The sequence below is a fragment of the Mobula birostris genome, chromosome 8 (assembly GCF_030028105.1).
Source record: "Mobula birostris isolate sMobBir1 chromosome 8, sMobBir1.hap1, whole genome shotgun sequence".
NCBI classification, from domain to species: domain Eukaryota; kingdom Metazoa; phylum Chordata; class Chondrichthyes; order Myliobatiformes; family Myliobatidae; genus Mobula; species Mobula birostris.
Genome location: NC_092377.1, coordinates 152,962,880 through 152,978,368, shown reverse-complemented (window position 1 = coordinate 152,978,368; position 15,489 = coordinate 152,962,880). Strand labels below are relative to the sequence as shown.

General features: G+C 46.0%; 1 protein-coding gene across 5 annotated transcripts in view; it reads right to left on the bottom strand.

The window, feature by feature from the left end:
• The window catches only part of LOC140201841 (netrin receptor UNC5D-like), a 903,393-nt gene that overhangs the window by 210,562 nt on the left and 677,342 nt on the right, over window positions 1-15,489 (bottom strand). For all 5 annotated transcript variants that reach the window (XM_072266557.1, XM_072266558.1, XM_072266559.1 and 2 more), the window contains exon 7: window positions 7,635-7,799. In XM_072266557.1, the coding sequence (XP_072122658.1) occupies window positions 7,635-7,799 (165 nt within the window). The remainder of the gene's footprint in view (window positions 1-7,634; window positions 7,800-15,489) is intronic.

The window sequence follows — 15,489 nt, the reverse complement described above, 5'->3', positions numbered from 1 at the left end:
TTTCTAGCATCTGCAGGTTTACTCTTGTTTGTGATATACTACCTTGAAATTCATTTTCTTGCAGGCATTTTCAAGGAAAAAAAGAAATACAATAGAATTTTATGAGAAACTATCCACAGATAAAGTCTGATAAACAGTCAATGTTGAAAAGAAGACAAACTGCAAATAAAAATAATACTGAGAACGTGAGTTGTAAAGAGTCGTGCTACGTGAGTCTGTAGGTCATAGAATCAGTTCAGAGCAGTGGTGACTGAAGTTGTCAATGTTGGTTCAGGAGCCTGATGGTTGAAGGGTAATAATGTTCTTGAACCTGGTAGCGTAGGACCTAAGGGTCCTGTGCCTCCTGCCCAATGCTAGTGGCAAGGAGAGGACTTTGCATTGATGGGGAATGGTGGGCGGGGGGGTGGTATTTGTCGATAGATGCTGCTTTCTGGTGATAGCGCTCCATATAAATGTACTTCATGGTGGTGAGGGCTTTGCCTGTGATGTACTGGGCTGTATCTGCCACCTGCTGTAACCTTTTTCATTCCTGGGCAATTGTCTTGCATGCCAGGCAATGATGCAGACAGTCAGTGTTCTCTCCACTATGCGTCTATAGAGGTTTCTCAAAGTTTTTGGTGACGTGCCAAATCTACACAAACTTCTAAGAAAGGACAGGGGCTGAAGTGCCTTCTTTGTAGTTATGTTCTGGTCCCAGGAGAGATCCTCTGAAATGCCAACACCAAGGAATTTCATTGTACCTATGTATAATGACAATAAAGATCATTCAATTCGATTCAACTAAAGCTACTGGCCCTCTCCATCTCTTGAACAGGAAGATTGAGGCGAGCTTTATAGAGTTTGGAAAAATGAGCAGTTTTTAAGATGAAATAAAATTCATAGTGGAATCGACAGGGTAGACGCGGAGAGACGTTTGATAGCTTGGAGAATCTAAGCCATTTAGGACTGAAGTAAATGGTCTATTTTTTCCTTCTGTTGTTCCTTTCCACCCCTTGTGGCACATCAGGCATCAACCTTGCTGTTTCTTTAGCATTTGTCTGTTTTTTACGAGGCAGAGTTGCTAGCTCGATGCTCGACCCAGCATGGATGGAGAGTGTACAACGAGCCAGCCGGATTTGAACCCAGGAGCATTTGCTGATGTCACTACCGGTCGGTGTAATTTGTTTCCTTCGGGTTGTTGGAAACCTTTGGAATTTGCCCTAGTGACCAATGATCTCAGTCACTGAGCAAAGTGAGGGCTGAGATCCATAGATTTTAAATGTGAGGGGAATCAGTGGGAAGGTGAATAGGGAACATTATCAGCTATACGTAATCCCGTTAGATGGCAGAGCTGGCTCGACGATCAGCTTGGCTAAACCTGTCTCTATTTCTCATGGCTTCAGTGGAGAGAAATTAGCCAGTGATCTATACTGTGCAAAGACATAGAGAAGCAGGTTTACCTATTTACGTCAGTCCATCAAATTCTGCCATTTGATAGGAATACACCCAAAGGGGATGTGCATGTAAAGAGTGTATAAGTGAGCTTGTACTTGTGCTAGTGAGTGCAGTAAGGCTTAAGCAGACCTCCTTTTATTGGATCAAGGCTTCATCCGGTCCAGCCAGTGGTAATTGGTGCATCTCCCACTCCTCAGAAATAGAGAGGAAGCAGCTCATTTCACCCCAAAGGATGGGACTGGTTAGTGAGGTAATCACAGCCTCACACTCAGCTATGAGCAGTGTAGGGGAAGTGACAGAGCAAAACTATCTTGGATTTGGAAGAACAGAAGGCTCCATTAACCATTACACGTAGGAGGCCATTTGGCCCATTGCTTCAATGCTGGCTCTCAGGGGAGCAATCCTATCAATCCCATTTCCCCAATCTTATTATTAAGTACTTCTGAATTCTCTGTGAGTTCCCCCTTATGTCCATCAATTTCACTTTTGTCTCTTACATTGGGGGCAACTTAGAACAGCCATTTAATGTACCAACACATCTTGGAGATGAGGGAAGAAACTGAAGTAACTCGGGGAAGCTTGCACGGTCACTGGGAAAGGGTGCAAATTCCAAAACTCCACACTGACAGTGCCGTGATTCAGGATCGAATCCAGGCTGCTGGAGCGCCAATGCAGCGGCACCAAACGGATGTGTCATCCTAGCTGAAGATCATGGGTTATGTGTGTCCTGGCTGCACCTTCTGTGATGAGAGACCTTGACGAGGATGCTTAGGACCCAAATGCTGGAGTACCTGAGGCAAGAATCGAGACATAGTCATAGTCATACTTTATTAATCCTGGGGGAAATTGGTTTTCGCTACAGTTGCACCATAAATAATTAAATAGTAATAGAACCATAAATAGTTAAATAGTAATATGTAAATTATGCCAGTAAATTATGAAATAAGTCCAGGACCAGCCTATTGGCTCAGGGTGTCTGATCCTCCAAGGGAGGAGTTGTAAAGTTTGATGGCCACAGGCAGGAATGACTTCCTATGACGCTCCGTGCTGCATCTCGGTGGAATGAGTCTCTGGCTGAATGTACTCCTGTGCCCACCCAGTACATTATGTAGTGGATGGGAGACACTGACCGAGATGGCATGCAACTTAGACAGCATCCTCTTTTCAGACACCACTGTGAGAGGGTCCATTTTCATCCCCACAACATCACTGGCCTTACGAATGAGTTTGTTGATTCTGTTGGTGTCTGCTACCCTCAGCCTGCTGTCCCAGCACACAACAGCAAGCATGATAGCACTGGCCACCACAGACTCGTAGAATATCCTCAGCATCGTCCGGCAGATGTTAAAGGACCTCAGTCTCCTCAGGAAATAGAGACGGCTCTGACCCTTCTTGTAGACAGTCTCAGTGTTCTTTGACCAGTCCAGTTTATTGTCAAAAGCTGGAATGAGGAATGAGCACAAACAAAATGCTAGATGATATCCCTGGTAGGGCTTATGATTGAGCACCAAGGCTCCATTCAGGTGCTCTTTAAGTACTCAATTCCTCAAGTACTCAATCAAAACAGAATTGCCAATCAGCGGGATGGTCCTGAACCCTGAAACGGGCTGTGCCAGTGATTCATACTCAGTCGAGTTGGAGCGTTAAACCCGGAAGCTCGTGCAGTTGGGTTCATCTCGTTCCAGGAAGGGTGGCAGAGGATACCCAAATCGGCACTCAAACAGTGATATCCTATGTGCTAAATGCTGTAAGGTGTTGTGAGCGAACTCTGCCCACATCAAATGGTCACACCACTCATCAGGTTTTTCTGAGGCCAGGCATCTTAGGGTTCATTCCAAATCTTGATTGATCTGCTCTGCCTGGCTGTTGGACTGCGGGTGAAACCCAGAGGAAAAACTTGCTGTTGCTCCAATCAACTTACAGAACACCCTCCAGAAACGTGATGCGAATTGTGGACCACAATCTTTTGCAATATCCACCAGGAATCCATGGATCCTGAAGACCTGGTCCACTACAATTTTGGCCACCTCTACCGCAGATGGTACCTTACAGGTAGAGGGTGGAGAAGCCCTTGAGGTTGTGTACGTGGTTCTTTGTTCCGGGCGCACTTCTTGCATGCCCGCATTTTTTTGCTGAACCTCTTTCACTATTCCGGGCCACCAGTACCTTCCCTTAATGAACTGAGAGTCCTGGCAGTCCCTGTGTGAGTGACCATTCTTGATGAAAGTACCCATTGCAGTACCTGAGACTGAACTGAACTTGGGATGTCCAGATAAATGGACTCGTGGATATCTTGGTCAGAGCTGTCAGTGGAACCGCCGCCGAGATGAAGTTCCTGATGAACTTCCGGTAAAAGTTGGCAAATCCCAGGAATCATTGGGCCTGTTTCACATTGGATGGTGGTGGCCAATCTCTGACTGCCTGGACCTTGGTGCCGTCCATCTTGAGATTGCCAATAGAAATGATAAAACCCGAAAGTGAAACGGTGGTCACGTGAAATTTGGACTTCTCCAGCTTGACATAAAGTCCATGGTTTAGAAGCCTCTTTAAAATGTCCTTGACATGAGTGACGTGCCCCTCCTTGGACTTTGAGGATATCATCCAAGTAGACGAAAGTACATCTTTGGAGAGTATCCTGGAACACGTCATTTATAAAGGCCTGAGAAAACTGCTGAGTATTTGTAAGACTGAAAGGCATAACCACGTACTCATAGTGCCCTATTGGTTTTCCACTCATCGTCCTCATTTAAGCGGACCAGATTGTATGAACTCTGCAGGGCTAGCTTCGTGAGTACTCTTGCCCCTTGGAGAGCCTCGAAAGCCGTATTCATGAGTGGAATGGGGAACAATTCTTGGCCATTATGCAGTTTAACCCTCTATAATCAATGCATGGTCACAGGGTCCCATCTTTCTTTCATACGAAGAAGAAGCCTGTGCCAGCAGGTGAGGTGGAGGGCCAAATTAAACCTATAGCAAAGGCCTCCCTAATATATTCTTCCATTGCAACTCTCTGGGCCTGAGTGCACGTATTGCCGATCTCATGGAGGACGAGTACTAGGCAGTAGGTCTATAGCACAGCTGTAAGGTCGGTATGGTGAAAGAGTTGAGGCCTTTTTCTTGCTGAAGACCTCTTCCAAGTCCTTGTTGACAGAAGGAACTGCGATCAGTCTGGGTGTTGCAAGTTCCTCAGAGCATTCTTTCAAGGATGACTCCTGAGGTTTCTGAGGTGGCAGAGGTGATTCGACAGACCTCAACATCTCCTCCCTAAGTCCACTAGACTCCTTCGTTGAACGAGTGGCCAAATCAGAGTCCAAATCCTCATCGGTATCCTCAGTCAATGGCAATGAGGTGTTACAGATGATTCTTGAACCCTAGGGAAAGGGCTCCAAGTGTGTGCGTTTAGGAGCCTTTCCTTTAGTTGTGTCCAGATGGCTGGATCCCTAAGGCTTAGCTACAACAGTTCCTGACTGCTTGGGCATCTCCTTGGTCTTCACCTGAACTAGGGATTCCCTCTCCCTAATTCTAGCACAACCCTGACTTGACAGGGTCAGGACTTGCACAGTCCCGTTGGCTGGGACCAGCTTGTCTGCCTTTGAGGGTAGGACTGGGTCTCCAGAAGGCTTCAGGGTACCCTGCCCTCTTGTTGGTCATTGGTCTCGCGAAAGTCTGGGGTTCGGATCCCCACACTGCAAACATACCCTCTTGCAATGACTGAACCAAGCAATGATTCTCCCTTCTTTCCATTTCACAGAGGGTTCTGCTGGGACAGCCAGGGGTGCCCAAGGATCAGGGGTTGGAGAGGCAAGTCATTGATGTAGAAACTAATGTCCTCCACATGATCCTCTATCCTCATCTGCAAGACCATTGTTCCTTTGCTGGATCTTCCCGGAACCTAGTGGACAGCTATCAAAGACAATTATGGGCATAGACTGACTCAACTTTCACAGTGGTATGTTGAGCCAACAGATGGTCCCCAAGACAGGAAATTGCCATTTGCCCCAGAGTCAACAAAGGCCTTCACCTCTCTTTGGTTCTTACCCTAGCAGATCTCCGCCTTCACTGTGACACCTGAATCCGTAGGGTTGGGAGTGGTGGCAGCTACCGTCACAGTCCTTCTGGCATTGGATAGTCTTAGCCAATCCCCAGACAGCTTCAACCTCGGACATTCAGCTACAGATGACCTGTCTCCCCGCAATAATAGCAGCAGTCTTGACTCTGATGCTGGGACCTCTCATCCAGCGGACAGCCTAGTGCAGCCGATTTGCATGAGATCTTGAGCAGGAGATGGGCTGGTCATGGTCCAAGGTCAAGGAGTGGAACTGCAGAGCATTGAGTCCAGGCTCAGGCTAGCCCTCTTCCACCTCTTGATGTAGTTCCACTTTCGCTGTGCTAGACGATCATGGAGATGAATGGACTGGTCAACCAGAACCTCTAAGACCTCCCAAAGCAAGGGCATCCCGGAAACCACAGCAGTATAGAGTGGCCAAGGCCTCCCTATTCCAGACACTCTTTTAGGCTAAGGTATGAAACTCAATAGCGTAGTTGGGTGCTGACCATCTATCCTGTCGTATCCTCATCATACGGTCATCATTGGCTTGCTCCAGCAGGGTGATGGAACACCTTCATCATGGTGGCCATGATTCCTCTGAATCTGAGCAAACCTCCAACCTTCGCTCCCAATGCGTGGTGGCCCAGGCCAGGGCTCTCCCAGTCAGAAGAGAGATGATAAAGGCTACCTTTCTGTGCTCCAAAGGGAACCAGGACAGCTGGAGTTCGAGCAGTGAAGCATTGAGTGAGGAAGCCACAGCAAGAACCTGGGTCACCATCGAATCTCTCTGCGGCTGGAAGACGTACTGACTGCACAGAGCAACTGACTGGCTCTCCCAAGCGATTCTGGCTTCTTCCTTGCAAAGGTTGATGAGCAGCTACCTGGAGGTCGTGAATCTCCAGGATCTGTCTGGAAATCCTTGGGCTGTGGCTGGTCACAGCGGACGAAAGACTCTGATATTCTGCTGGGTCCATGTTGGCTCAATCATGCAGTGACAAGAGATGCTTTGGACCCAGATGCTGGAGTATTTGAAGCAACGAATGAGACATGGTATCAAACTGGAATGAGAACTGAGCACAAAACAAATGCTAAACAATATCTCTAGTTGGCGTACCATTGAACGCTGAACCTCAGTTCAGGTGCTCTTTAAATATTCAATTCTTGTCGCCAAAACATAACTGCCACTTAGCAGGATGGTCTGAACCCTCAAGGGGGCTGCGCCAGCTCTCTATACTCCAGGGAATTAGAGCATCATAATCCTGGGAACTGACTAGGTTGGGGGTGTCTTGTAACACCGTCCTGCTTTTAGTCGCTATCCATTTGACAAGTATTTAGCGACCTCAGATTTAAAGGTAATGACTAACTTGGAATCAATTACGACTGGAATTTCTAGCGCTCCTTGCGTTTTGAAATGCCTCCTGTAAGGCCTGACCAGTGTTAACTCCTGTCGCTACCAATCCCTATACACCTGACCCCATTCAACCCCCCCACCCATCCCTCAGCCCTGAGCTCCCTACCCAATGAAAATGGATTCCCTCACTCTTACTTATTACACTACTTAAGATGAGGGTTAGTTATTGAGGGAAAATTCAAGTTTTCAGGGCAGTCTGTTATTGACTGAAGTGAGAGAAACAAGGTTGTGTCATCTCCTGCAGTAATCCTGGAGCCTTCTGTTCTCCCATATCTGAGATGGGTTTGCTCTGCCACTTTCTCTACACTGCTCACAGCTGAGGTCCTCTCCATAGATTCTGCCCAACCTGCCGTGATCCTCCTGCATTTTGCGTGTCTCAAAATTTCCAGCATCTGCAGAAACTCTTGTGTCAAACCACCACTCAGTCACATGACCCCCTCTCTCAGTATCTCCCATGTTCACTCAACCCTCTAGCTCTCCCTATTCCTACACCCCATTTAATCCCTACAGCATGCCTCGTTTCTGCCTCTTCCTGCTTAGACTGTGGCTGCCCCTGCCACTTGATCTCTCCCAGGACCACACGATAATTCTGAATTACCTGAGGCCATTGTCCCCTCAGTCCTTGCTGTCTCCCTCTGGTTACACAGAACTGGTCCCCATACTCACTCTCAACCTGAACAGCACATTCCAGCAGAGATGGTCTGGTAAGCAGTCAGTCCTTTGCAGAAGCATTGTACTCACTCTGAACGCACAGGCCTTCTGTACAGTTCTCCGACTCCTGCCCCAGTCCCTCGCAGAACTTTCCGCCGTACCTCGGCTCTGGAGCCACGCATGCCCGGACCCTCTGGTGTTCACACTCGGGGGAGCATGCTGACCATCTGTTCCAGGGCTCCCAGCCTCCGTCCACTTTGAAAGAAGAAAGAGAACCATCTTGTTTTAGTTTCCAGCGTGTTTCAGTCCGTAGGAGGCAAGATTCAAATCAGAATCAGGTTTAATATCACCAGCATATGTTGCAAAATTTGATATATACATCAACACGCAGGGGCATTTTATGAGGTATGCCTGTACGTTAATGTAAATATCTAATCAGCCAATCATGTAGCCGTATCTGAATGAATAAAAGCATGCAGATATGGTCATCATATCTCTGCTTAGGTGATGCCAAGGTTATTGCGAGTGATGATTGGTCAATGATTTAGAAAGAGAGAGAAAAGAAAGGGAATGGTAACACTGTAAAGTGCAAGTCAGAGGTGTCCTAGGTGCCCAGCAGACGAGGCAATGTCAACAGAGAGAGGAAACCACAGTTAATATCACAGGTCAACGACTAACAGCAGAAATGGCGAGATTTGATTTAAGCAGAGGGAGTGAGTTACCTGAAATTATTGAATTTGACATGCCGTCTGGAATGCTGCAATACGCCAGATGGAAAGGCAGGTGTGTTGATATGGTTCCATCCTTCTTGTCTGCCTATTCATCACCACTAACCAATTGAAACTATTGTTCAAATGTCAAAAGCAGTGGAACGAGTGAGAGTAGGAACAGCACCAAACATTATGAGAGGGCACAGCCAAGTTAGGGAGGTGTAAACTTTTCCCCATCGCAGAGGTCCCTATAGTCAGAAGGCATAGGTTGAAAACAAAGAACAAGGATGATATAAGGAAGATTTTTTTTCCACTTAGAAGGCAGTTGGAGTTTAGAATGTGTTGGCTGAGGGGCAGTGAAAACAGAACATAGAACAACACAAGGCCTTTGGCCCACAATGTTGTGCTGCCCTTTTAACCTACTCTAAGATCAATCTACAACATAGAACATAACAGCACCAGCCCTTCAGTCTATGAAGCTGTGCTGACCTTTCAAACTACCCTAAGGTGAATCGAAGCCCTCCAGTTTTCTTTCATCCATGTTATAGTTATCAGTCTATGGATTAATTTAGTATGTCTGCAAGACAATGAATCCCAGGTTTGTATATGGTGACATATATGTACTTTGATAATAAATTAACTTTGAACTTTGAAAATATGCTCCCTCCTACCAGCCAGTTCCACCTTGGGAACAAAAAGTCTTTGTTGTACACTCTATTTATGTCTCTTATTATCTGGTACACCTCTATCAAGTTACCTCTCATCCTCCTTCACTCCAAAGAGAAAAAGCCCGAGCTCGCTCGACCTTTCCTCATAAGGCACACTTGTCTAATCTAGGAGTCTAGTAATCTAGTGGGGGAGAAGAAGATGGCGGCGCGACGCAGCGTGCGCAGCCTCTCCGGTGAATGATATCTGTATTTGTTAAGTAGGATGCCGTGCACAATCCTGATTTGATGGAGACAGATGTGAGAAGCACGGAGGAACATCTGGTGAAACTCCTGAAATGCCCGCTTTTTGCTGCCGCTGCTACTGTGCGATCGAGAATCTCCAGAGGGGAAGGCCCCAAATCCTTGGCTTTGCCTATTGCTTGGTGGCCGGGGCCAGGGTTGAGGCGCTCGGCAGAGATGGTGCTCGGTGCTCGGTGTCGGAGGGCTGGACGGAGGCTCGAAGTTTTCGGACGGACTCAAGAGTCGGCTGTGGTTGGGTGCTGTATCGGCAAGTTTGCGCGCGCTGGACGTTCATGGCAGGGAGGGTTTTCTTTCTTCTACCGTCTGCGTAAGATGATGGGACTTTCGAGAGACTTTGAGACTTTTTTTTTACCGTGCCCATGGTTTGTTCTTTATCAAATTACGGTATTGCTTTGCACTGTTGTAACTATATGTTATAATTATGTGTTTTTTGTCAGTTTTTCAGTCTTGGTCTGTCTTGTGTTTCTGTGATATCACACTGGAGGAACATTGTATCATTTCTTAATGCATGCATTACTAAATGACAATAAAAGAGGACTGCGTGTCCTCATAATCTAAATCTTCTCTGCACCTTTTCTAAAGCTCTATATCCTATGATGAGAGGTCCACAATAGAACACAATACGCCAAGTATGGTCCAACCAGAGTTTTAGGCAGTAGAGGCAGAGACTCTCATTTCAAGAGTATCTTGATGAACATTTGAATCACTAAGACAGAGAAGGCTGCAGATCATGTGTTAATTACTGGGATTAACATGACTGGCATGGGGCTGAAGGGTCTGCTTTTGTGATTCAGACTATGACTACAACTCTATATCCATCTTGAATTTGTGTAAGTGGTAAAGTGACGGCTCTTCCCAAGGACCTGGATTGCATTGCAAACTCTCTCCAAGCAGTGATCTCGACCCTTTAAAAAGCCCTCGTCGGTTGGAGACCAAGTGTAAAGCTATTGCAGTGTCAGCGATCAGGGTTTAATTCTGTCACTGCCTGTGAGGAGTTTGTACATTCTCCCAGTGATTGGGTGGCTTTCAAAGCCAATGTAAGTTTATCATCAAAGTACCTATGTCGCATTTATGTCACCATATTCTACCTTGAGATTCATTTTCTTGCAGGCATTTCCAGGAAAATACAATAGAATTTATGAAAACAATGACTGACAAACAACCATTTCCTTCGGTTGCTCTGGGTTTCAAATTTAAAAACCAACAGGTTGGTAGGTTCATCAGTCACATGGGTGTTACGGGGTGACAGAGGCTCCATGGGCTGGAAGGGCCTGTTACCATGGTGAATTTTCAATAAAATTTAAAAAGAATCAATTCAAAAGGCTCCTTGTACCCAGCACTGATGACTCTAATTCCATTAAGGAATCAAAACTGGCAGCAGTTTTTAATTAGCATTTCAATAAAGAGTGAAATACGCATTTGAATTAAGTAGTTGCAATATCATAAACATTAAAAGTAAAATAAATATTTGAAATATTTATGTAAGGAATAAGCAGTTTACATATTTAGGGCTAATTAGTTTGCCGAACAATAATTATGAATGAACACACCACTAAAAAGACACTGAGATTTTCTATCAATAATTGTAAGATTTTTGAGTTATTTTCCTGTAGGATTAGTTTTTAAAAAGGCTTAAATTCACATAATTTTAAGTGATTTTAGTTTGTTTGCAAAGAGCTTGAGAAACGTCACCAGATACGGAGCAACAATTTGGGATCTGGGAATTGTTATTACGTACACAAGTCATGAGGGAGGAAGAGGAGAAGAGAAGGAGAGAAAGGGTCACCAGATTGGGGCAAAACAACACCATAAAAGAGGTGTGGGAGGGGAATACCAAGGGGAGCGGTTACCTGAACCTACAGAAATCAATGTTGAAGGGTCTCAACTGTTTATATTCCTCCCTGTGTTCCTCTGGCACTTCGTGTGTGTGTTGCTGAACATTTTCCACAATTGCAGAAATTCCTGTATCTATCCGCCTCCCCTTTAAAGGTTCAGGCTGATTATATTTCCACCACTCCAACAGGCTGCTCTGCATATTAAAAATCTTTGCCCCGTGTCTACCCTATATATTTAGATCATTGTGTGCCTCACTTAAATCGAAGGGGAACAGATTCCCTTGATCTACCTTGTCTAGGCTGGTCACGACTTTTCACCCTCTCCTTTCAAACATCCTTGCTCAGCCCTGCAGAATAGGAAGAGGTCATCATCATTATGTGCCATCTCGTATGATGTGGGCGATCGTGATCTTCCTTCTCTATCCATGACCACGATTGTTCTCAGCAACTTTTTCTACAGAAGTGGTTTGCTATTGCCTTCTTCTGGGCAGTGTCTTTATAAGACAGGTGACCCCACCCATTTTCAATACTCTTCGGAGGTTGTCTGCCTGGCGTCAGTGGTCACATGACCAGGACTTGTGATGTGCGCCAGCTGCTCGAACAACCATCCACCACCTGCTCCCATGGCTTCACATGACCCTGATCGGGGGGGGGGGAGCAGGTGGAGGTGCTAAGCAGGTGCTACACCTTGCCCGAGGTGACCTGCAGGCTAGCAGAAGGTAGAAGCATAGAACATAGAACATAGAATAGTACAGCACAGTACAGGCCCTTCGGCCCACAATGTTTTGCCGACCCTCAAACTCTGCCTTCCATAAGCCCCCAACTTAAATTCCTCCATATACCTGTCTAGTAGTCTCTTAAACTTCACTAGTGTATCTGCCTCCACCACTGACTCAGGCAGTGCATTCCACACACCAACCACTCTCTGAGTTAAAAACCTTCCTCTAATATCCCCCTTGAACTTCCCACTCCTTACCTTAAAGCCATGTCCTCTTGTATTGAGCAGTGGTGCCCTGGGGAAGAGGCACTGGCTGTCCACTTTATCTATTCCTCTTATTATCTTGTACACCTCTATCATGTCTCCTCTCATCCTCCTTCTCTCCAAAGAGTAAAGCCCTAGTTCCCTTAATCTCTGATCATAATGCATACTCTCTAAACCAGGCAGCATCCTGGTAAATCTCCTCTGTACCCTTTCCAATGCTTCCACATCCTTCCTATAGTGAGGTGACCAGAACTGGACACAGTACTCCAAGTGTGGCCTAATCAGAATTTTATAGAGCTGCATCATTACATCGCGACTCTTAAACACTATCCCTCGACTTATGAAAACTAACACCCCATAAGCTTTCTTAACTACCCTACCCACCTGTGAGGCAACTTTCAGGGATCTGTGGACATGTACCCCCAGATCCCTTTGCTCCTCCACACTACCAAGTATCCTGCCATTTACTTTGTACTCTGCCTTGGAGTTTGTCCTTCCAAAGTGTACCACCTCACACTTCTCCAGGTTGAACTCCATCTGCCACTTCTCAGCCCACTTCTGCATCCTATCAATGTCTCTCTGCAATCTTTGACAATCCTCTACACTATCTACAACACCACCAACCTTTGTGTCCTCTGCAAACTTGCCAGCCCACCCTTCTACCCCAACATCCAGGTTGTTAATAAAAATCACGAAAAGTAGAGGTCCCAGAACAGATCCTTGTGGTACACCACTAAGACACAATCCTCCAATCCGAATGTACTTCCTCTACCACAACCCTCTGCCTTCTGCAGGCAAGCCAATTCTGAATCCACCTGGCCAAACTTCCCTGGATTCCGTGCCTTCTGACCTTCTGAATAAGCCTACTGTGTGGAGCCTTGTCAAATGCCTTACTAAGATCCATATAGATCACATCCACTGCACTACCCTCATCTATATGCCTGGTCACCTCCTCAAAGAACTCTATCAGGCTTGTTAGACACGATCTGCCCTTCACAAAGCCATGCTGACTGTCCCTGATCAGACCATGATTCTCTAAATGCCCATAGATCCTATCTCTAAGAATCTTTTCCAACAGCTTTCCCACCACAAGCGTAAGGCTCACAGGTCTATAATTACCCGGACTATCCCTACTACCTTTTTTGAACAAGGGAACAACATTCGCCTCCCTCCAATCCTCCGGCACCATTCCCGTGGACAACGAGGACATAAAGATCCTAGCCAGAGGCTCAGCAATCTCTTCCCTCACCTCGTGGAGCAGCCTGGGGAATATTCCGTCAGGCCCTGCGGACTTATCTGTCCTAATGTATTTTAACAACTCCAACACCTCCTCTCCCTTAATATCAACATGCTCCAGAACATCAACCTCACTCATATTGTCCTCACCATCATGAAGTTCCCTCTCATTGGTGAATACCGAAGAGAAGTATTCATTGAGGACCTCGCTCACTTCCACAGCCTCCAGGCACATCTTCCCACTTTTATCTCTAATCGGTCCTACCTTCACTCCTGTCATCCTTTTTTTCTTCACATAGTTGAAGAATGCCTTGGGGTTTTCCTTTACCCTACTCGCCAAGGCCTTCTCATGCCCCCTTCTTCCTCTTCCAAGCCCCTTAAGCTCCTTTCTTGCTTCCCTATATTCCTCAATAGACCCATCTGATCCTTGCTTCCTAAACCTCATGTATGCTGCCTTCTTCCACCTGCTTAGATTTTCCACCTCACTTGTCACCCATGGTTCCTTCACCCTACCATTCTTTATCTTTGTCACCGGGACAAATTTATCCCTAACATCCTGCAAGAGATCTCTAAACATCGACCACATGTCCATAGTACATTTCCCTGCAAAAACATCATCTCAATTCACACCCGCAAGCTCTAGCCTTACAGCCTCATAATTTGCCCTTCCCCAATTAAAAATTTTCCTGTCCTCTTTGATTCTATCCTTTTCCATGATAATTATAAAGGCCCGGGAGCGGTGGTCACTGTCCCCCAGATGCTCACACACTGAGAGATCTGTGACCTGACCCGGTTCATTACCTAGTACTAAATCTAGTATGGCATTCCCCCTGGTCAGCCTGTCCACATACTGTGACAGGAATCTGTCCTGGATACACTTAACAAACTCTGCCCCATCTAAACCCTTGGAACTAATCAGGTGCAAATCAATATTAGGGAAGTTAAAGTCACCCATGATAACAACCCTGTTATTTTTGCACCTTTCCAAAATCTGCCTCCCAATCTGCTCCTCTGTATCTCTGCTGCTACCAGGAAGCCTGTAGAATACCCCCAATAGAGTAACTGCTCCCTTCTGACTCAAAAGAGGATGCTGCTACATTACCCACCCTTCCTGTAGCTGTAATAGTATCCCTGACCAGTAATGCCACCCCTCCTCCCCTTTTTCTGCCCTCTCTATCCCTTTTAAAGCACTGAAATCCAGGAATATTGAAAATCCATTCCTGCCCTGGTGCCAGCCAAGTCTCTATAATGGCCACTACATCATAATTCCATGTTTGTATCCAAGCTCTCAGTTCATCACCTTTGTTCCTGATGCTTCTTGCATTGAGGTACACACATTTCAGCCCTTCTACCTTACTGTCTTTACACCGTTTATTCTGCTTCTCTTTCCTCAAAGCCACTCTATATGTTAGGTCTTATCTCCACCCAGCCACCCAGAAGATGTACATTTTAGAAAAGGTTGGTAAAGTACTGGTACATATGAAAGAAAAGCATAAGATGATATATAGTTCGAGTTAGAAGATCTGGATGATATTGGGTGGATTGTCCCCCTTGTTGCTTTCATAGATTCATCATGTTTTACAGCAGGGAAAAAGGCCATTCAGCCCACAGAGCTTGTACCAACCAATTAGCACTCACTTATACTTATGGCACATCGGGCAGCAAACTTGCCGCTTCTTTCGCATTTGTCATTTTTTTTTAAGAGGCCAAGTTGCTAGCTCAATGCTCGACCCAGCATGGATGGAAAGCATGCAAGGAGCCGCCTGGATTCGAACCCAGGACCACTCGCTTTGAAGTCCGAAGCGGATGTCGCTGCACCACCGGCTGGCTATACTCATTTATACAAATCCTCGTCTATTCCCTCCATATCCTCTTGCTTCCCCTCTCACATCTCAGATTCTACAACTCAGTTACACTCTATGATCACTGTTAGTTGCCCTATCTTGGAGCTGAGGGAGGAAACTGGGGCATCCACAAGAAACTCCACACGGACAGCGCCTGAGGTCAGGACTGGACCTGGCTCTGTTACTCTCCCAAGGGTTGCCATGGACCAAGGGGTCCGTGAACACTAAGTTGGAAATCCCTTGTCTAATGTTAACTTGATGTATAAGCGATACAGCACATGCAAAACAAAAAAATCACAGAGAAAATGAAAAAAAAATGGACAGGTATGTATTAGTCGTGTTATGTGAATGTTAGTTTACGTGTCGGTCG